Here is a 23,334-nt window from a genome sequence, read left to right as displayed (position 1 = left end):
ACTAGTAAATAACAATATTTACTATAATAATAGGGCCACACGGTGTGGTAGTGGTTAGCACTCTCGCCTTGCAGCGAGAAGACCCGGGTTCGAGCCCCGGTTGGAACAAGGGCCTTTCTGCATGGAGTTTATATGTTCTCCCCATGTGTGCGTGGGTTCTCTCCGGGTTCTCCGGCTTCCTCCCACAGTCCAAAAACATGCAATGTGGGGATTAGGTAAATTGGACACTCTAAATTGACCGTAGGAGTGAGTGTGAGTGTGAATGGTTGTTTGTCTCTAGTTGTGTGTGTGGCCCTGCGATGGACTGGCAAACTGTCCAGGGTGTACCCCGCCTATCGCCCGATGTAGCTGAGATTGGCACAGCACCCCCCGCGACCCTCTGGTGGAGGATAAAGCGGTTAGATGATGACTGACTGACTATAATAATACAATGAAATAAAACATATGTAGTGTAACATATAACGAATATAACGTAACTAACCCTGACAAAAGTAGAACATAATAGAAGATATTAGTGGTGCACAGAGAGAAATGTGAAGTTAGGACTGCCACATCTCTGTTGGGTGGAAGAACGGTTGATTTGTTCCACATAAAAGGAAGGATTTTGTAGGTAAAGGAGTACGTCATCGGCATAGAGGCTAATCTTGTGGGCGGTGTTTTGTTTGGATTCCTTTGAAGTTTATGTCCTTGCCCAGTGCCATTGTGCAAAGTGAAGCATTGTGATACTAGATCCATTACAGCTCAAATTTGTACAAAATAAAAGACATCTAATTAATCCAACCATATACAAATCTATTCTGCATTTAAAGAGACTATGGTTGTTGTTGTTGAGTTTGTAAAAGGTGTGCGAAGGATTAAATTGAGTTATCTTTGTAGGTTGTTAGGTGAGTGTCATTCTTTAATAAAACTATTTTGGTGATTCATTGCGCTAATGCTTTGCTAATGATTTTAGCGTCAGTGTTGATAATAGATAATGGATCGTAGCTTGATGGAGAGTCAGGTCTTTGTCAGGTTAAGTTGCTTTGCTACATCCACTGTCTACCGCTTTATCCTCACTGCTGTGAAAACTTAATGCTGAACCCAACAGCCGGTGTTCGCCGCTATAAATGTTACATGCTTTCTTAGCCAAATATGTATCTTGATGATGAAATATGAAACATAAACCATGAGTCCATGTGCATGCTGCCAATTGAATAGTGAATAAGCTACTTCTTTGGGTTCATATTCATGAATCTGTGTCTCACCAGCCATGAACCTCACCACACGTCACTGCCCTTCCCCTCTCACGGCCAATAGCAGCTGTGGAGCCATGTCCATGCCGGTCAGCATCTGTTTTGCACTTTGCATATTTTGTCCGATGTTTACTTGTTTGGCCCTCACTCAACCAGACAGCCATTCCCTCTTCCTCGCTTCCTCCGACAATGGTTTTTGCCTTGATCTTATCGCCGGTACCTGACTATAGATTCATATTTCTCAAGAGACCCTAGACTTTGCAAGACCACCTGATTCTGAGTAATCCAGGTCGACAGCCCTGATCTTGCAAGGCTGGTTTTCTGCTAACAGACAGCAGGGGGCAGTGGAGACAGCCACCAATCTCCCAACAACAGATTTAACCATCACGATGACTGTTACATTAGGGTAGGGTTTCTTTTACTTTGATTGGCAAGATGTATTCAAAATAATAGTTTTTTTTTTGTTCTTGCTAGCATTCCTCTTCATTTTCTTATGTATGGAGCATTTATTCATTCATCGCCTACCACTTTATCCAACCTGTCCTCCAACTGAAACGTACATATAGGTTGTTTTTTCCAACCCCGAAACGTAACTATGGGTCGTTTTCTGAAATGTAACTATGGGTCGTTTTTTTTCCAACCCCTTAATACGACGTAAAGGTACATTTTTACTAGTATTTTTCAACTCGAATAAGCACAGATGTTACTGAGGTTAGGGTTAGGGCAAAAAAGACAGGGTTAGGCAGTAAAAATTTAAAAAAAGATATTAAAAAGGTGGTATAGTTAGGAGTCGAACCCTTGTTGACCACATTTGGGCGCAGTGGACTGTCGGTGGCAAAATCAGCGAAGCTACTAGATACCACTTCCAAGTTGGCGCTAGTTTTGAAAACGTAGGTCGGAATTCCTGCATATGACCTGCATATGTACGTATTCATTGGAGGACAGTCTCACTTTATCCTCCACATGAGGGTCGCTGGGCTGCTGGTGCCAATCCCAGCTGACATAGGGCGAAAGGCGGGGTACACCCTGGACTGGTCACCAGTCCGTTGCAGGGCAAACACACAGTGACGAACAATTATTCACTTACTGTCATTTTTAGTGTACTCACTTAACCTCTGCATGTGCATGTGGGAGGAAACCTGAGCGAACACAAGGAGAACATGCAAACTCCAAACAGAAAGGAGCCGGACCGGGACACGAACCAGCAACCTTCCTGCTGTGAGGCACCGATGTAATTAGTGATGGTGAATAATTTATTTTTAGGAAGGAGGGCCACGCTCTCTCTCTTCATATAATTATGGAGTCAGGGTCATTGAGCAATGATGTATTAAATCACCATCTGTCGTGAGGCTTGCAGTTTTAGTTGCTCTGCAAGGTGAAAGAGACAGGATCGCTTATGGTGGTGTTTTGGTATGACTAAGGTGTCATAGGAGTAACCAAGTTACTAGTTAAAAATATGCTAATACCAGAGTTAGAGAGATGGATGACCAACATCCAAATCATCACTAATGAACTGTTTGTCTCTGGTGATTGGATGTTACAAGGATTTTAACTTGTGACTTAATTCATGTTTCAAAATGTCCCCCAGTGATTATTTTGGTGTTGGATACATTAGAGAGTGCAGAGCAGAATGTGTTAAAGAAAGATGAATCATCATGATTTGGATTGTAGATAAATGCAATAGAGACCGGACTGTCACGTACTATAATAATGATGATGATAAATCATCTCTCAAGGTCTGCGATGGCGTTATGACTAAATGAAATATTTGTATGTATTAAAATGGCGGCGCTCCTATTCGTCCATAATTAGAATGGGCCGAGAAGAGCTGATTGAACTGAGGTGATTTGAGTTTGTGATTCAGATGTGAGAGTATCCTGCAAAGGTTATGATGAATGAATGAATTTAGAACATTAAATTAAAAAGTAGGAGAAAAAAGAAAACAGAACAGTGTCTGAAAAGGAGTAAAACTTATATCAAATCAATCAGGTTTTTTTTAGTGTCAAATCACAATGTACATACTTTACAATACTTTACAGGAAAGGAAACACATCATACATCAATAATGATGAGACTACTACTAATAAAATCCTCTCAACTGGATTCATAGAAGTCACAGGACATGGCAGGGACTTGAACCAGTATCCTTTCAGGTAAGTCCAATTCTCCTCCGCTAAGCCACATGTGGCATCAGTACAAAAATTGACACGGAGAATGAATATAAGAGTTGCTTAGCTCTAATTTATAAACAATAATCCCAGATTTATTCGCAACCCAAAAATCCACCGTCTGTTACAATAAAAATAACAGTGAAGGCACAAAAGAGGATAAAAAAGCAACCCTTGTAAGCCCATCACCTAAGTCATGCCATAGTTTCACACCACAAAGTGAGATACACACTTCACATTGATTTTTGTTTGTTTTTTATATGTTTAAAGTGTGATTCTTTTTTACCTGAGCACCAGTTCCATAGAACTGTCCACACTACTCGCTACTACCATAGGCGTTGTGGCCATTTGACCTTAAATCCATTCTATTTGGTCGTTAGCAGAATACCCATACCCCTAAAAATCTACTCCAGGTTTTCTTTGTTACCTACCTACAAGTCACAGCACACATGCATAATGTATCACTGAAGTTACATCAGCCCCAGTGCCATCTCAAAATGTTCAGCTTTTGCTAAATCCTTATTCTTTTGTTACGCAGCCTCTATATTAGCCTTAGGTCACGCTAGATTAACGTTAAATTCAACTATACAATGAAAAAGGTATCCTGAAGGAGGCCCATTTTTGGAGGCTAATCTGAGCTCTAGTGCAGGAATAAGTAGTTTTGTCTCTTCTTGGCCCTAAAACAGTTCAGCTGAAGGTGTCGTAGGGAGTACAGTGAGGGAGAAATATGATTATATGGACAAAGAACGCACGTAACACAAGTTTTCTGGAAAGTAAAATGGGGGAAATTAACAGCGTATGGGGAGGGAGAATAGAAGAGAGGAAAACAGTGGAGGGAGATGGATGTTAGAAGTATGACGGGAAAGGAAGCCTTCAGCAAATCGAGCGGAAAGAAGACAAACACTAACGTAAAGAGGAAAGTAATGACGAATGAGATTAGGAGAACGAGATGGAAAGAAATAGATTATGAAGGAAAGGGGGATAACAGTTATGAAATGGTGAAAATGATGGCGTACCAAGGGAGGGAGTTGTTTGTTATAATAATCTGTAAATTGCACTCGCTCATGGAGTAAAGGTTATTTTCTTATGTCACCATCGCTTCACACAGTGTCATTTTGTGTTATGAAGGCTTTTTCATACAATGTCACTAAAGCCAAATAAAAATGAATAATAAATAATAAAAGTTAATTTCACTATTGGCCATGACAGTGGGTTTGAAAAAGACAGGCCGATGCGTATGGACGAGCTGAATGAGGACGACTTATCAAATCTGTCTCTGAATTAGTTCATGGATCAATTGTATTTAATTCTGTAGGTAAAAGTATGTGAAAAATACACCACAATGGCATCTGATTCATTAAACATTAACAGGCGTCGATGAACATGCCAATTGAATAGACCTACAACTAATTAGACCAATGACCCAGGTGACTATGAAGAGGGACGACAAACATGTCAACAAATGTGTGCTTGTTGTAATTTTCAAGGAACGATGCTAACTTGTAATGGAGTCTAACATCTTTCCACCTGGGGAACTCCGTGGAGCAAGTTGCTAAAAATGGAGTTAACAGCCGAATGAAAAGCTATGTTGGATGTATTCAAAAGCTGCTAGATGTCACTTCTCTGTCTCCGTCTCTAGTGCACCAGGGGTTTGTGGTTGGTTCCCCTTTTTTGGAGATTTTAAATTTGGCCCAAATGGCATCACAATGTCTGCAGACTGAAATCAAATCGATGTCAGACTCCACTGGGTTCACCCAGGCTGCAGTTTATCGGTTTACAGGTTTAAGGTGGGCGCCCAGGCTGCCAGTACACCTCCTTGCCATGAGCTCCTCACAACATCATCATCATCATGTCACATTCGTAACCATCGCACTAACCTACATGCCCGGAAAATTTCATCGAAATATGTCACTTTTTCAGTCCCGCTGCTCACAGTCAGACAAACATGACCTTACCTTGGAGAAGATGACAAACTCTTCTGAGGGAGAGGTTTTACAGCAAGCCTGACACGCTGCTCCCGACACCTTTGCAGAGAAGTATGAAAAAACCTAAAAGAAAATGGATTTGAATAGATTAAAATGAATTTAAATGGTTTGAATAGATTGTATTCTGCTCGGCAAAAGATGCCCTGCTAACAGCTAAAGCAAAATCAAGGCCACTGGAAGAACTTGGTTAACAACTCCTTTGCTCTCTCACATCATTTGGTGTGCATCACGAGGGAGATGTCGGTCTCCGGCTCTGCTCCACATGAACAAAGCCTTTCACCTGCTGACAGGATACAGACAGTAGAGCAGACCATGTCAGACAGCCGGTTAACTGGCAGATCATTCTTTTCCCTGCAGTTCTCTAATATGTCCACGTTCAGATCATAATTATACTTTTTCTAAATTCTAAATTCTTAAGTTATGCTTCAAAGGAGGCGTTTGTCCATTACAGAGACTTTTATTGTTTAGATTCATTTATAGTAGGCTCATAAAAGTATTGGTCTCAAAAGGATAGTCATGATAATAATGCACATGAAAGGACAGGGTTTCAAAAAAACCCAAAAACAATGTTCAATGTTTATAATAGTACATTTTTCTTTGTAACTCATAAGAAAGTCAAGCTCATCATGTACTGAACAACATCCAAGGACACTGCAGCCTCTTTACACAATTGTTCTTGTGTTAAGAGGGCAGTACATATTACAAAAGACTAGCAATCATATTAAAAGTAAAAAATAAAAGGTGGACAAGAAAAAAAAACCATTAAAGGTCATTCACAGGCAGGAAATTAAAAAAGTTTTCAGTGATTCCAGTGAAAATGTGTCTTAATCAGTCTTAACACAGCAACCATTTTTTATTCTCTTTTTTGGGGCCAATAACCTGCAAAGCGAGTCATTGCGCCACCTACTGGCAAAAGCAAGTACACTTTCAGTAACAAACATTGTTTCCTTTAAATCAGGCATGGTCAAAGTCCAGCCTTTGGTTTTATAATGTATTATTTATGGCCAGAAACTCACTGAAAATCATGTTATCGCCCACATTAGCTCAGCTGGTAATGAATTGTGCTATGAAACCAGATTCCTGGGTTTACATATGCATTCACCGATGACTTTATTACGATATCGGACTGCAGATGTGAAACAAAGGGGAATCTTCACATGATCAAATCTGGCCCTCCAAATTTTGCACACCCCTGCTTTAAATGAAGTGTTTTAGGGAGTGGTCTACATTTGCTATACTTTGAGTAGTGTACATACAGTTCATTACACTCCTTAAATTTATAGAAATCTGTATTGAAGGTAATAGACTAGTCATTGTCTATTAATGACATCATCCAATGTGTGGAGCTGCTGTAATGTCTCAAAGTGTTTGTCCTTGATAATTGCCATAAATAATTGGCTTTTAAACACTCTAAATGCTCCTCTGTAAACAATCAAATGCCAGCACACTTCAGCACAGAGCAGTTCCTGCAAGTATTTTACAATAAAAGCTCAGAATGGAAACAGAAACACTAGAATCCTCTTGTTCTCAAAGGCACTGAGAGTCGATGCAGCAGCAGTGGTCACAGGTGAAGTGGGGTGTATATACATTAGGGCTGTCAATAGATTTAAAAAACAAAACAAAACAACAACTAATTAATCTCACACCTGAGAGTGTCCTTAGAAACAGAAAAAAATGTGTTATCCATCCAGACAGATAAGTCAAACTGTTGTATTGCAGACACCATTGTTTACTGTCTTCTTTAACACTGAACGACACTTAGAACTATGTTCCATAGTGACAGTATACAGTATACCAGGTGGCCTATTATATAGCTTAAACAGACATGACATTAACATAAATAGGAAAACATTAACAGCAAAATCTCTGCTACTCTCTTCACTAAATTGGGCCTAATCATCCTTGACTTTCCACCAGTTGCTGAGACAGACAAGTCTATTCACATTTTCCCGAGCCAGTGCTGCTGACAGGTATTTCTGTGCTATTCTTGCAAGCTTATCGCGTGTGTGTGTGTGTGTGTTCCTTCCTGGCCACCAATTTAATGGACAGTCCCCCATCTGCATTTTTGGCTCTGCTCTGTAGCGGTCCAGAGCTTTGTCTATGGATTCCTCCTCTTCTTCATCTGAATCTGTATCAGAGGAGCCCAACCAGAAGAAAGACGTCCTTTGCTTCTTTGGGTCCTGTGTCTCTCTTCCCTCAGGTGCAGAACGCCTCCCACTTTGATAGGATCAAGTTGCGCAGTGAAGCCCACACCTCACCTCTTTCCTCTTTGTGGAGGCACTTCAGGTGCTTAAACCTGGGGTCACACAGTGTTGCAGTCTTCAGCCACGGGAGATTAGTGTTCTCTTTACGACTGCCAAGGTCTGCAGTAAAGGTGTCTTTGAATTCCACAAATGTAGATGGGATCATCACCGGACGACTCCATCAGTCTGGACAAGTGGCACGAGGCTGGTAAGACCACTGAACAGGAACCACACTGCTCTCCTCCCAGTAGTTCACTCACACATCTGCAATGAAAGGTACAGGTATAAATCAATCACTCACTCACACACACACACATAGTACAGGGGGAAACAGTAGACTAAAGAAAATATTAGCAGAGTGGAAGCACAATCACAGAGAGATGAGCGATGACACACACGCACAGGTAGAGAGAGAGAGAGAGGAGGGGTCACACATTTAGAAAACCCTGGAAAACGTCTGGGGAAAACCCCTACACAGCTAACACACATAAGAGTGGACTTGCCTGCATGGTTGAAGTAGCTTCTCCAGTTTAGCAAGCTCCGGTGCAGTCAACAAGGAGATGTCGGTATTGTGTTGAGCCAGGGTGGCAGTGAGCGGATCTGTTTGATCATCCCCAGAATTCCACCGGGTAGCAACATCCTGAACCAGCGCTTCTTCGTGTTGTCCGTGTGCAGTTTGCTGTGCTCTTAACTCTCGAGCATTTGATGGGCTGTGCATGAAGTGGCTGACAATCCTCCGACACCTTGCCAGGGGGGTTTTCAAAGCCACTGTCTTTTAGGGCAACAGTGATTGTGGCAGCATATTACGGGCACTGTCGGTGCCTAGAGTGGTTGGTTTGCCACTTACTTTGCACTTGTTGGCAATGTCGAGGCCATTAGGTCTTCGTCATCAGGTGATAACTCAGAGAGGATCAGTCACTTCATGAGGAACGGAGCTGAAGCTCATGATCCCACGAGCAGCAGAAATGACATAATTGTGTAAGATGGCCATAAGCGGTTAAAATTATATTAATACTGGTAAAGCTGAGATGCAGAGAGTATTGTTTAGAATTAAATCATAACAAACACAATTTCAAAAATGATGAAGTAATAATGAATGTTATCAATGTTGTCATCATCAGCAAGTCATGTGTATGCTAGAAGCTGTATTCATGAATTGAGAATAAAACAATAATCCCAATAATTTGTTTTGCTTTCTTGTTTGTTTCTTTTCTTCTTCTTTCTTTATCCTCATCACTGCTGTTTTTTACTGTTGTCTTTTGTCTCATACAGTTTGTTCTGTGTTTTGTATAAAAATGCCACTGTATATGTGTACACTAATTATAGTAATAATAATAATATCATTATTATTATCAATAATTATAATGCTTTGATTTTTTTTTTTTATTAACAAATCAATTAGCTTAGCATAAAGGAAAAAAAATAATAATAAGTGAATAAAATGTGAGCCAGTATTACAGAACTAGTCACACCTTTTTTAAAGGCCTAACTATAGCTATAATCTCTATGCATCAGCTGGAGTTCCTATCAAATAAAACATAAATAAACCAGCCAGAGAAAAATAAATGGTCATTCATATGAGCCAATTATTTTAAGGGTTAAAAAACAGACAACAACAATTTTATTTTATTTTTTATTATTATTGTAAATGTGGATAAAGAACAATTACCGAGTCGAAAAGAATGTAGAAGAAGAAAACACAGCATCACGTCTGTTTTGACTGTGACTGAATTCACGGTTTCCTTTGTGCCACATTTTGGACAATGATATGAAAAAAACAACATTTCTGTTCCTTTTCGCAGACTTTGTTCTTACTGTGTAGACATGTTATCACCAGCAGTGACACAGTGATAAAACAGTCCGACACAAGCAACTCATCTCTTTTTGCATATTTATTCAGTTTTATAGAATGCGGATAAAAATACAATTAGATCGATACGTTGAATATAAAAGACTCAAAGAATTAAATGTAGAAAAACAATTAAATTACTAAAAGTAATAAATGCAGACCACATACAGTCTTTTTGTTCATTATACATGACAAACTTCAGGAAAATAACACATCTATAACGACAAACTAAAAGGTAGAATCAGAAATGGGGATCAACAATAATCATATGAGTAACTACAGGACAAAATAAAGACATCATTTTAATTAAGACTATATATTTTTGGATTACAAAGAAAGTGCTGAGCAACATCCCGTGTCTTAGTTGCAGAAACAGATATAAAAGATTTGAGAATTGATCGCTAAACATGGCAGAGAACTAACTAATTGAGCAGCTTTCTGCGTATATCAGAATATCCCTTTATAAAATATCAGTTTTTAACACCCTAAAAAATCCTTTCTTGTTTCCCTAGATAATTGATTGTCCTGTTATTGATGCCTGTTAACGATCGTGTCCTCATAATCATAAATAGAACTTTCAAGGACAGCTCAAAGTCAAACGTTAAATTCCTGTTGGAGTTGAACATGAACAGCTCAGAAGTACAGCAGACTGTCTGAGGTAATTACAGCCCTCTGCTGTAATTACTTAGAAAAATGAGACGGGTTCGCTTTTGTTGTTTCGCTGTGAAAACAGAGGACCCGAGCTAATCTGTCCTCCTGTGTGGATAATCATGAAAATAAAGCATGTGAAAAGTGGTGTGCGGAAGTCGTTAGCTCCGCCCGAGTGAGATGACGGAGGAGTATTGTGAGTAATAATAAATAATGTCACGTCTGTGTGTGTGGGCGAAAATCTTCAAAGAAAAAGTGTGTCACGTAATATCTGTTTGAAAGGTTTGGCACCCCTTAAAACTACACCTTTTCTCATTTATTGCTAAAATACATTCAGTTACATTGAAAACATGTTTTAATATATGTATATATATATATATATATATATGTGTGTGTATACAAACTATACGCTGTAGATGGAACCTCATAAGGCCCTGAGTTTGGCCAGAAGAGCCTCTACGTCTGTGTCTCCATTGGTGCTGCAGCTGTTGACTGGAGCACCAGTGGAGGACGACTGAAAGACTGGACGCTCTGCCTCAACATCCCGCTGTTTCTCAGTCACTTTAACCGTCTCTCTCTCCACCACCCTCTCTCTTTCCACCCCATAGGTGTGACCCGGCATGTTCTTGTACCTGCGGCCGGGCTCTGTACTCGCCGCAGGCTTAGCTCTGGCTGCAGAAGGATGGCCCGCAGACTCGTCACGGACCTCCTTTGCAGGTGGAGCTTCCACCGCGGCCGAATTTGTATTCTGCTGAGCGCGAGACCTTTGCAAAGGCGCCTTGTTGTTCTCTGTGAGAGGAAGAAAAGGAGACAAAGAAATGAGCACAACTGTAGGAATGATAAGTGTGTGAGAGGTTGATGTGCTGCTCACTCTTAACAAATGAAGTTAATCAGATTACAGATTAAATTACATGCAATGCAGAAAGTAGGAGGAAGGGTAAAAAGCGAGGGAATAAATAGATGGATCAGTCATTTGGTGGCAAACATAATACAATGGAAAGTAAAAACAATACTTATTTTATTTACATTGCTCTTTAAACCTAAATTTTACAGCTTTTTTTTTATTTGTCCCTTTATTCAGATTTCATGACAGAACAACTCCTTCGACCCTCAAATTAGCAGCTCAATGTAATGAATCCATTTTGAATCGAAAATCGATTTTTTTAATCAAATCACATTTAAGGAAAGTACACAAAACCTGCCACCCTACCATGTACACGCACAAACAAATACACACTGCGTGACAAGGACATCATTTCTGCAGCTGAATGTGGCGTACGGCCTGCTCAATATGATGAAATGGATATGGCTGATCAAATATGTCGCCCTTTTCCAATCTCGCAGTCCTTTTCTCCCCCCAGTTCTCCTCTTAAATGACACCCTCCCCCACCCACCCCAACTCCGCCATCATCATCATCCATCCTCCTTCCCTCATCTCAGCTCTGTGTTCGTACAGAAGTCCTCTTCATCGTTCTCATGCCTCCTCCCCGCTCTCTTCAGACTCCCCGCCTTTCCCTGACTAAAAACGCACGTCCAGACCGACAGCAGAACAGAGCGACGGCCCCCCGATCAGACCCGCGTTCTGAATTATAATCCCTCTGAGTAGATCTTAGACTTCATCATCAGTATGTGTGCGCTGGAAGGAGAGGGTGAATCCATATTCATGTGACCTTGAGTGTGAGGCGGGGAGGAGTGGCGCGAGGAGAGAGACGCCGCCGCATTTAAAGTTTCCTGGGCCTGAAATGTCTGGCAAACAGGAGTCAAACACAGCGGAGCAGAACCGAGCGACCCGCTCTGTCAGCCAATCGGTAATGAGTTTGGAGCGTGGCCAGTCAGTCATGACAGTGTGTTTTATGGGCCACGCTGACGAATGACAAGGAACGTCCCTGAACACAACCTCTGACAAATAAATAGGGATAAAGGGTGGAAAGAGAGCAGACAGGACAGAAGCCACTTCACAATTAAGCACAGAAATCACACGCGCTCAAATTAGAGGCGGTGGGGAAAATTTTTAAAGGTTGAAATGAGGAGTGTGTTTCTTTGCTGCTGTGACTGAACACTTTCCACCGCTGAAAATCCAAGTCTCCTCTAATTATCTCACCCTTTCAGCTCTCGCTTCCTGTTGTTGCCGTCTCAATTGTTAAAGATGACAATTATTCCCCACTGTCGATCCGCCTGCTTCACACTCCCTTAACACGTCCTGTTCCTCACTCCTCCCCTTACAAACCTGTCACCCCCCCCCCACCCCCCCGCCTGCTTCTCTCAGCTCCATAGGGGCGATGGCTCCACATGAGCACACATCTGCAAATAACACACATTTGCAGATTCAGAGCTTAATGCTGGGAGGAATCATCAATCGCGGTGTCATCAATTTGCATTTTCAATATCATGTTTACACGTCTGCAGAAGTTTTAAACTGACGCCACTTCTATGAATGTCATCCACGGCAGATGAAAAGAGGGAGAGAGAGAGAGACGACAAGCTGGTGCCAGTTTTGACAAACACGTGCGACTGATAATAAAGGTTGGTGATAGTCATTTTAATGCATATCATTTGAACATAGTTTGTTGTGAATTGAACCGATTTTACTCTCACCGCAGAAAGAAATTAAAAGCACTGTGTCAATTCACACTTCAAAAAGATAAAAAAAAAAAAAACACTCTTCAAAAAGATCTCTTATCCAAAAACACATTCCTTTTTTTTTTCCCTTCCTAACATGGCTCTGCCCTTTAGTGGTGAGCATGATCAAAGTGTTGGCAGGTTCAGTTTCTTCTCTCTCTGCCCGCCCGTGACACCGAGCTGCCCCTTCCTTTGAAGCCTCGCTAGATTCCCAATGCACGCCTTAATCGGAGTTGTACAACACATCTTAGAGATGTAAGACACGTCTCCGACTCAACGGTGGGTCCTTTTCAACCAAACAACTGACACTGGTTTTCACCAGAGAACGAGTCAAGTGGAATTTCAATCAAAATGGCCTCTCTGGATTAAGATCAGGTGTTTGAAGGCGGCGCTGTTGTCCTTGGTTGAATACATGCCGTCACGGTGGAAGTGTGCATTTGCACCTATCGGGCGACCTGACACTGATGCAAATGTGTGAGAAAACAGTAGGTTGCAATTCAGCTTTGACTTTTTATAGTGTAAACTATAAATACACAGTAAACCAGTGTACATGTGTATCGAGTGATGTTATTTACGTATTGAAATGATAGAAACGGTCAAACACCAGCTACTGCGTTCACAATTTGCCGTTGGCTATTTTAGCCCACGCGTCTGTCACTAATTCACCCGCTCATTACTCTTGTCTAATCAGTGCGAGGCTCGTTGTCCGAGCCTTGACCTGGCTGACACCCCACAACTCCCCTGCCCGACGGACCTTTCAGCTGATGAGCCGGTCCGAGGTCGTTGTCGAATTCTAGGGTCAATGCGGTGCCCATTGCCTGATCTCAGGGCCAGGCAAATATCGCTCGGAGCTAATATCGATACTATCTGTGAGGAAAGATAATGAAATGGTAAATGTTCTGTATTTATACAGCACTTTTCTAGTGTTGATGATGAACCAAAGCTGCTTTACACTACAGTTTTACATTCATCCATTCACTCACACATTCATACAACACATCTATACCCATTCACATGGCTGTCGGCGGTTACGGAGCCGGTAATCAAACTCACAACCTTCCAGTTCAAAGACAATTCGCTCTACCCCAGACCACTGTGTCACACCGTCATTAACTATTCTAAAAAAAACCTATTTTGTATAATTTAATATATATTTTGTTAATGTTTTTATTAATTAAAGCTATGTTTTAATTTATTACATGGCCATTTCTTTCTTTTAACCCCCTTCACCTCACATTAAGACTTTAATTCCCCTTTCAAAAATCTTTTTGATTTATGAATTGTGTATTGTTTTTCTTTCAGTTCCTTTGTGTTTCAGTTTCCTTTGTTTTAAAATGCCTCTGTGCAGCACCTGAATGTTAAGTGCTTTATATATATAAACGCTAGCCTTGCTTTGAAAGAGTGTGTTACATTTTTGTGACAAATATTTATAAGGAATTCTTGAATAAAAAGGACATTTATTCATTCCATTTGCAAACAGCAGCAGGGAAGCTGTTCACATTTCCTCATGTGAAATCATTTGCTCCGTTTATATTCACTGCTTCAATGTAGATGAGCTTTTCCTTCCTGTCTCCTCCTCTCCTCTCCTCTGCTCTCTTGAAGTTGGGAGATGTTAGTAGGCAGGCAGCCTGGAGCACAGAGCCTCCACACACAGACACACACACACACTGAAGTCTAGACTACAGCAGTGCTTTGCTGTCGGTTTCCTGACTGTTCCACGTGCACCGCCTGCCACTGTTGTGGTGACAATGGACTCATCTACATGAAGAGCCGTTAAAGAGATTGCAGCAAAACAGTTGGCACATGAGAAAGCCCAGAGACTGGTGTTTCCCCCGAAGTCTGTAAAACATGAGCACAATGCGATTTTGCTAAACTAGCAGTCTATCACAGTTCTTGGTAAGCCGCTGTCCTTTACTTTGCTGGAAGGCAAAAGCAGAAAAGAAAAGAAAGGCACTTGAAAAACAACAATAAAAGAGCTGGCAGACTGAGTTGTATGTCTCCTCTTGCTCCGAGCTTTGCTGTGAAATTTGTCTCTAAACTGAAAATCACGCAGCCCACCAGCTACTGACTCAGGTTCTATTGAAGCAGAAAACACGTAGTAAAATCTCACATATAACTGCTCTGAATAGTGTGAGAATTAGAATTTTCCAAATGGGACCATGTCATGTTTAATAAATTTCTCCGCGGATGGCTTTAGTTTTTTTTGTTTTTTTTCCACATTTTTTTTAAAGCCTTGTCTAATACAGAAAACAGATCATGTACTTTTTTTTCTCCTGCTGCAAATAGCTGCAGAAAGGAATTCACATTTTCCTCTCGTCAGATCATTTGGCACTTTTCCATTTGCCACTTCAAATACAGATGCAGACGAGTCTTTCCTCTCATCTCTCACTCCCCCCCACTTCCTCTTTACTCTTGTGAAGTTTGCTCTATTTGATCACTTTAAGAAGAAGAGTCGTCATGCCGACTCGCAAAAATACTGACAGTGAAGTGACTTATTCTCTCCGTGCAGTGACTGACACAACAAGTTGGAAGTTAGATCAAAAACGCACTTTCTACAACCACATACATCACAACACAGCTACAGTAGCTGTGGGTTGGCACTTCACTGCATGTTCAGTCTAACGACGACTATTTGCCCTGTGCTTTGTATCAAGTGGAACAACAGTGACTAAACTATCTGTAGGGAATAACATGCTTTTTGTGCAAAATGTTGAATTTTAAACCATTGATTTATTAAAAATATGGATGAAACCATCAATTATCCTTATTAGACTATACTGGAAACAGACCTCTCCTCTTGGTCTTCAAACAGACAATGAAATGAAAAAAATACTGAGCTGTGTGTTTATTAGTTTATTAGGTTGTGTTATAAGGTAATGATGACAATTACGGCTTTTCTGTTAAAAAACGTTTCATTTCATTTCATAGATTTGTCAAATTGTCAAATTAATAGTTGATCATTGCAGCAATTAGACACATAAATGTAAGGCCTAATAAATGAATGATTGCGAATATAAAGTGAAGTCTCTCTGACACACCGATGGTCATAATTTGTAAAAAAAAAAAACACAACTTCCGAGACGAAGAGTTTCAGCCGTAAGAGTTTCAGTCAAATCATCTCAAGTTGAGAAGTAAGTTTACAAGACAGAAAGACAACGATTAGACATTGGCCAGGCACACATGGGCATGTTGAGTACAACTACAAGAACTCCAGGAAATAACAGTAACAGGGACTTCATTAAATTGATTAATAAGACAGTTCAGTGTGTCTTTTCATGGATTCAGTGGATCTGTGTGTCGTTTGAGGGGACTCAAATTATCCAGGCATATGAATTGTAAATATTACTGCCACAATATTGCATTAAATATCATCCCATGGACTTGGCTACCATGATATTATGTCACTGTAAGACACCGTTACCTCCCAATGCTATGCTAATTTCAAAATATTATCATATTGCAACTGTATGTCCTTTTAGCCACAACGACCCTGTCATGAAAATCTAACACACACATGCATTTATGCATTTGTGCATACATAAACAAGAAGAGGCAAAAGCCTCGTGGGAGTTGGAAAATGTATGGTGTCATAAATGTTAGTGATGTGTCAGTGTCCCAGAGTGAGTCTTTTAAAAAGATAAAAGCTAGCAGACAGCTTGTTAGTTTGCCTGGGTGCATTAAGCTGGCTGTAATTAAATATCATTACTTGGCAACACACCAGTCATTGAAGGTTTGTCCCTTGCTTGCTCATCATAGTTATCTGTCTGTGTGTGTGTGTGTGTGTGTGTATGTGTGCATGTGTAAAGCAGCACTGTCTGAAGACTGAACTGAAAACAGAGGCAAGATCAAGCAATGAAAGGAAGGAGGAGACCTGCATATTGAGGGAGACGATAACAAGATAGGAACAATAAACATCTTGAGATGATGTCAGGACTTTAAGGCAGTGATTAAGATTTGGTTTGGACTAAAACAGAGCACAGAAAGCAGTGTTTACACTGAAGCAGTGGTGGATCACTGCAAGATTTTTGCTGCAGATGCAATGTCATGAAGTTGCACATATGTGACGATGAAGGCAAGAGGGTGAGAGAGAGGACAGGGTAAAAATACGTGAGAACAAAGCCCATGCCCATGGCCATGGGTTAGAGTGAGAGTTAGAAATTGGGCTTATAACCAGAGGGTTGCTGATGAAAAGATAAAATATTTCCTTATTTGTGAAGAACTTATCTAAAGCATAACTTCACAAGATGCTCCACGTTCATCATCTGAAACCTGCAACAAGATGATAATCATCTGAGAATTCCTTTGAAAGTAAAATTACAACTTTATTCTCATGATATTGCAACTTTATTTTTGTAATATTCTGACTTTATTCTCATAATATTATGACTTAATATTGTAATTTTACAAAAAAATTTTTTCTTCAGTATGGCCCTCGTACTCTACTGTTTAAAGTGCACTAAACAATCACTGTCACTGTTACAGGGAATTACAGTCTATGTCTTTTTTTAAACTATGATTTTTATTTCTCCTCTTTTATTTAACAAATATTAACAAACCCCAAATAAACGCTTTGTTAATCAGAATTAGTGGAAAAACTATTTAATTTGTAAACTGCCTCAAAGCTACCTTGTTTCAAATGCCATTATTTTTTTTTTTTTTGTTTTTTTTTTTTATTTTCTGAGATTAATGACTATTATTTAAATAATCAAGTAATTTAATGAAAATATTTATTGTAGTAATTGGCAGCTATCCGGAGCGAGCGTTCAAACTTGTCAAGCATTTTTTTCATTATCTTAAAAAGAAAGAAGTAAACAGCCATATTCTGTGACAAACCATTAAGGGTGAAGGACAATACAAAAACAAGTCATTAATAAAAAGAGGTGTGCAGGTCATACAATTGGAGATACAATTTTGGCTAAAAAGGGAGGATGCTATTTCAAGTGTAAAAACTATGGGTTGAAAATAGGGCAAATATAAAGGTGACAAAAACATCCTAAGAGTTCATCCACTGACACGGTAAGTGAAGCCTAGACAATAACTCCACTATTTCAAAAGAAAAATGAGGGCAGTTCCTTGACATTTATAAGACTCCCTCTTTGACTCACCCACAAGGAAAACTATAGTAAACACTCTTGTAAATAATTGGACATGGCAGTGATCTTTGCACAAATGTGCACAGAGTGGACACTTTTATCAAGACATGTCGGCATATTTCATCCACAATTCATAAGCAGATGTGATTGAGTCATATTAACATCAAGTTAACATGAGAAGATGAGCAGGCGTGTTGTGGCGGTTTGTTGCTTAAAACCAAAAAAAGAACGACATAGAAAGAGCTGAGCTGGATGTCCCTCAAGTCTTCTGCCCCTCAGTGTGAACCCCAGCCACTGTGAGCTGCAGCCAAGCGTGACATTGCGTTAACACGCCTTGGTGAGTCGAACAATGCCTCAAAAGTGAGCCTGCTTCCCTGCCACAAGTACTGCTTCCCTGCATATACACACACTACGGACTCCCACGGCACAGGAAGACGCTATTGAGAATCAAATTTAAATAAACAAAGCTTATTTTTGGGGTGCACACCATTCACCAGTCCAGTATAACGTGCAACAGATGTGACATTTTCCAAAGCATCCCACAAAAACATCATTATTTTTGTGAGAAAATCGCTATAGTTCAAGGTTGACTGATATCACACTTTGTTTGCCAATTATTTTAACATTTATAGTTCATTTATGTTATAATGATGGGTTGATGATTCAACTAGTCCAAAACATATCCTAACCATAACAAATTGAAAAAGTATCTACCATCTTGTGTCAGTATATAGCAGACATGATTACACCACCAGACTGTGCTTTAAAAGAAAATGCACTAGAGGTAAATTAATATTGGTTGTGGACTTAGAAGTAGCCCCTTCCAGGAATAATGACCTTCTGTGCTTTTATTCACATTACAACAGGATAAAATAATAGGATACATTTTTTTAAATATAAATTATAAGTGGTATAAGTTAAAGCCTGCAAACTTTAAGGTAAATACATGAATCTCCTAAAAAACTGTCAAAAACATTTCTTTTGATTCGACTGTTTTAAGCGACTTGCTATTCGGAGCTCCCCCAAAGCAGAAGTTGTCAGACACCATTACTACCTAGTCATCACTCCTAGAAAACTACAAGTTTGTTGACACATTTCCCGTCGTTCTGCATATGTCATCTGGTCACGCCTCTTGAAAGGTGGAGGTGCATACACCCTTTCCAGACTCGTGTGACTAATGGAGGTTAAAATAGCAGCGTCTGACATGGGCAACTCAGTAGCAAGTGTTGTTAACGTTGCTGAAGTGAATGTGATTTGATGTCTGCCAGTGTTGACTGCTGATTAAAAAAAAAAACACAGCAACAGGGAGAACAATTGAGCTAAACACATAAATGTGATGTGATTGGCTAGCACTTTTGCTGGAATGTGTCTCCATTTAAAGTGAATGAGAAGCGCTGCGACTGTGCGAGTCAGCCATTTGTGCTCTGCCTTACACCTCCAAAGGAAAGCGGGTTGATGTGTGTACAATCTCCAATCGCAGAATACTTGTTTTGTAAATTACCCATTTCAAGCTTTTTACTTTTACTTGACTGCAGGTTTTTAAAATGCACTCACACACATAAGATTAACTTCAGACCACAGTCAACAAAATCATGAATATGCAAATGTAACATAGTGGGGGGCTAATTGTTCATGATACACACAGACCAGTGTGCCTGTATAACACAAAGGAAATACAGCAGGCAGATGGTTGTAGCAAACCGTGCTCTTACTCCTGCTTTATTCTCATTATAGCTACATGCAGGGTAATGGACTGAGAAAGTTTCCTCATACAGGGACAGCATCACTGCCTGCCGTCTCTCTCTCTCTCTCTCCCTCACTCACACACACACAAAAGCATACAGCAGACACAAACACTGCATGACAACCTGACAGACACACATCACTGAATCGAAGCAAACACAAACACAGACATCCATACAGTCCATTTTTAATAAGCAGCGGCTCGTTCACTGATACACGTGTACAACCAACATACTCTGCTGCATCCACCATGAATTAAACATGTCTTGGTTTCAGGCTCTGCTACCTGTTGTTTTTTGTGTGGTTACTTCTGGTAAATATCCCCAGCAGTCTTAGCCTAATGCATATGTATTTTCCCCTCAGTGGCTCCACACTAACTAAGGCTTTCTATCACTGCGCTCTCAAGTGGTGTACACCTGTCACACAGGCAGTGGAAAATATTGATCCCTCAGACGCCTCCAGACGCTAAGTTGAAATCGACTTGCAAATGTATGCACAGACAGATGGACGGACAAAAGCACACACTTTTTCTGTTTACTTCCAATCAGTCAGTCACGTGGATTAATGAACCGCTGGACCACAGAGAAGTTAATATGACAACAAAAAGAACTGACAGACTCCTGTGTGTTGTAGTGACTCTGTGGGATCAGAGAGAACAGATGTAATCCATATGTACTGTATGCATGAGACATTTTCAGTCCACAAGCATCTGATGAATTATTTCCCCACATCAAAACAGATTGTGCTCGACAGCAAACACATTTTGCAGAAAAAAAAGCAGAGCCAATAAAGGAAAAAAGGATAAGAACATTAACATAAATAGAATGCTGGTGGCTTTCCTTTGATGATGCCATAATCAACTGGTAATAGTAGGTAAAAGTACCTTTTTTCAATAATTGAATATGTACAAACAAATGATAGATTTAGGCGAATTGTGGAAAATAAGTGCAAATTAAAATGGACTGCAATTAAATTAAGGTTAATAAGAATGATCAGATTTGGATATTGTTTTCACGACTTCTGTGGTCATTGATATTTTGACTGGAATGATGTCACTGAAAGTAGGTTTTATATATAATATCAAATTGTCAACTCATACAACATGTTGGTGAGGTGTCGATACCAATGCCAGTATTGATGCTGCCCTCGCGTAGTCATATTTGTATTCATAAAACGGCTCCGATACTGGCGCGGCAATAAGCGAATGTGTCGCAATGTCAGCAGTTTGGAAATACTTTAAGATAAGCAGTGATGACAAAAGTAGAGCAGACTGTAACCTGTGCTATGCTGGACTGTCAAGAAGAGGAGGAGAAAAGTAGCTCCTTCAACCCAAGTCATTTGATAAAAAACATCGAGAGGACCAACATCACACAGAGCAGATTTGACACTAAATATTAGGTATTATTCATTTCAATGTAATTCAAGTCTATCTGTTCCTATGCTTTTGCTCTACTAAAAATATGGTGTCTACTCTATCTCCTCCAGTTGTTTAACATGTCTGGATTTACCTGGAAATAAAATCCCTAATATACATGTAATGCCCAAGCATGTGTTGAATAAACCTGGAGTAGTAGACCTTTCTCAGAGCAGATATCCCTTGACATGAAATAGTAGAGCAAACACAGGATTTACAAATAACATTAATTACGGTTACACTCCAGAGTCAGGGTCAAGTGTAAGAGAAGGTCACACTAAATACTTGACACTTTAACCTGTGGAAGCTGTTCTGTTTTCTGAAAAATGTGTTATTTCAAAACCGACTTTGTGTTTCCCATATTTGTTCCAATAAAACGACTGAGAAACAATTGCTAAAACAACTAAATCTATTGATGGAGTTTTGCACCATGTTGGTTTTCTGAATTCCACATGGCAGAAATGAGAACGACAACTGCCAGTCCGAGTCTGCCTTCACCGCTTGCATGCAGTGGAACGCCCACTTGAGCACAGTTGTCCTGAGTTGCTGGAAAACAATGTCAAGTTGGAAAAGAGAGAATAGAGAATGAGTAAGAGTGGAGCTGAGAGCAATTAAACTGGTGCTGAACATGAAAGTGAACTTGCATTATCCTCCCAAGCGAAGGTCATTGTTGATTAAAAAGAAAAAAATAAATAATGGAAAAGTGTTGAATGTAATTTAATATTCATGCCCATCCCTAATGCAGATATTGTTCCAAGTTTGGCACCCAGGCCTAGTCACCACATGATTTCTTACTGATTCATTAGAATTAATACCCATATCAGAGTATCTGATGTGACTTAAATATTCCATGTGATGCACTAAAGTAACACTAGTTATTGGCTCAAACACTATAAGTCACATTTCCTACATATATAAAGTCAGTAAGCTTAATTTACTGGTAAGATATCAAAGATAACAAAAGTTCATTAGGAAATTGCCATCACAGACATGAAACTAGGCATGAATATGTGTCTGTTGTTGTTGTTGTTGTTTTTTTATCTTATTGCCTATCATGAAGTTAATAATTAACAACTGAAACAATGAATCACCTGGCAGTTTCTTACAGGAATTTACAGCACCAGGTAAACATGAAAGGCTGCAGTCAAATATCTTCTACACGGTACTTCAATCACAGGCATCTGAATTTGTACAGTTAGGCACATATACTGAATATTTGGACAAAGACTTCTGTATACCATCACAATGAATTTGAAATGAAACAATCAGATGTGATTAAGTGTGGACCCATGGCTTTAATTTCAGGGATTGAACAAAAGAATTACATTAACTGTTGAGGAATTATAAGCATTGCTATACATTAATATCTATTTTCATGGGCTCCAAAATAATTTCAAATTTATAGTAGTGGCATACAAAGGCAACATGTGTGTCTTTGTCCAAATATATATGTACCTAACTATAAACAACTCACATATAGTTCAGGAACATTTTAATTAATACTAAAGCCCAGCCTTAGTATTCTGGAAATATGAGGCAAAATATGAGGCAAAATGCTAGAAATATGCTAATGCTATTTGTCAAAAAAAAAAAAAAAACAACCTTCAGTGCATGAGAGCAAAGTAATGCAGGGTTCACAAACGTGTTGAATGGGAGCAGCTAATGAGATGCATTCAATAAATCTTGCCAATTTCATCAAACCAAAATTTCAAGCAAACACACACAAATTAGAATAAATAAATGCTTGGTACCACTTCCACCAGTGATAATAGATGCAGCATTTTATAAAATGGTGCTCCTTTATATAAATCAACAAATAATCAAATACTCATGTCCATCCCTAGTAGACACTGGCAATACCCATTGTCATAAACTGTTGGAATATTTTGCAGCAGCATTTGGCATGCATTACCACACACACAAATAAAGAAATCAAAAGCAAATACAATCTCTTTATATTAGAGGATAATTAAAAAGCTGAATTTCAGACAGACCTATATTTATCTCCTGTACTCACTCTGTGGTGTTTCTTTCTGGCTATTGTTTCTACCACCAGCTGAGAGGCTGTGTTTAACACTCAGGCCGACTCTGACAGCTCTCAATATGCAGGGCCACTCCTGCCAAACAGACTTATGAATTCCAAACAGCCCGGAGTCATGCTCCATATTTCATTGAAGTTGAATATTTAAAAAGATCAACCCACTCAAAACCCTATAAAACCTATCGTTCTGGGGCCCTGTGTCCTAAAAATAAAATCGCATCTGCCATATTGCATTACAGACAGCCACATCAGCCTCCATCTCTTAACAACCCCATGTCCCCCCTCTCTCTGACAAAACC

General features: G+C 39.7%; 1 protein-coding gene across 3 annotated transcripts in view; it reads right to left on the bottom strand.

The window, feature by feature from the left end:
• Positions 1 to 10,491: 10,491 nt before the first annotated feature.
• LOC122772492 (protein diaphanous homolog 3-like) overlaps positions 10,492 to 23,334 on the bottom strand; it is a 217,830-nt gene continuing 204,987 nt past the window's right edge. For all 3 annotated transcript variants that reach the window (XM_044030596.1, XM_044030597.1, XM_044030599.1), the window contains one exon: positions 10,492 to 10,914. In XM_044030596.1, coding sequence (XP_043886531.1) covers positions 10,550 to 10,914 — 365 coding nt within the window. In that variant the 3' untranslated portion in view covers positions 10,492 to 10,549. The remainder of the gene's footprint in view (positions 10,915 to 23,334) is intronic.

The sequence above is a fragment of the Solea senegalensis genome, linkage group LG7 (genome assembly GCF_019176455.1).
Source record: "Solea senegalensis isolate Sse05_10M linkage group LG7, IFAPA_SoseM_1, whole genome shotgun sequence".
Taxonomy (NCBI): Eukaryota; Metazoa; Chordata; class Actinopteri; order Pleuronectiformes; family Soleidae; genus Solea; species Solea senegalensis.
Note: the sequence above shows the minus strand (reverse complement) of the source record. Positions and strands in the feature narration are given on the sequence as shown.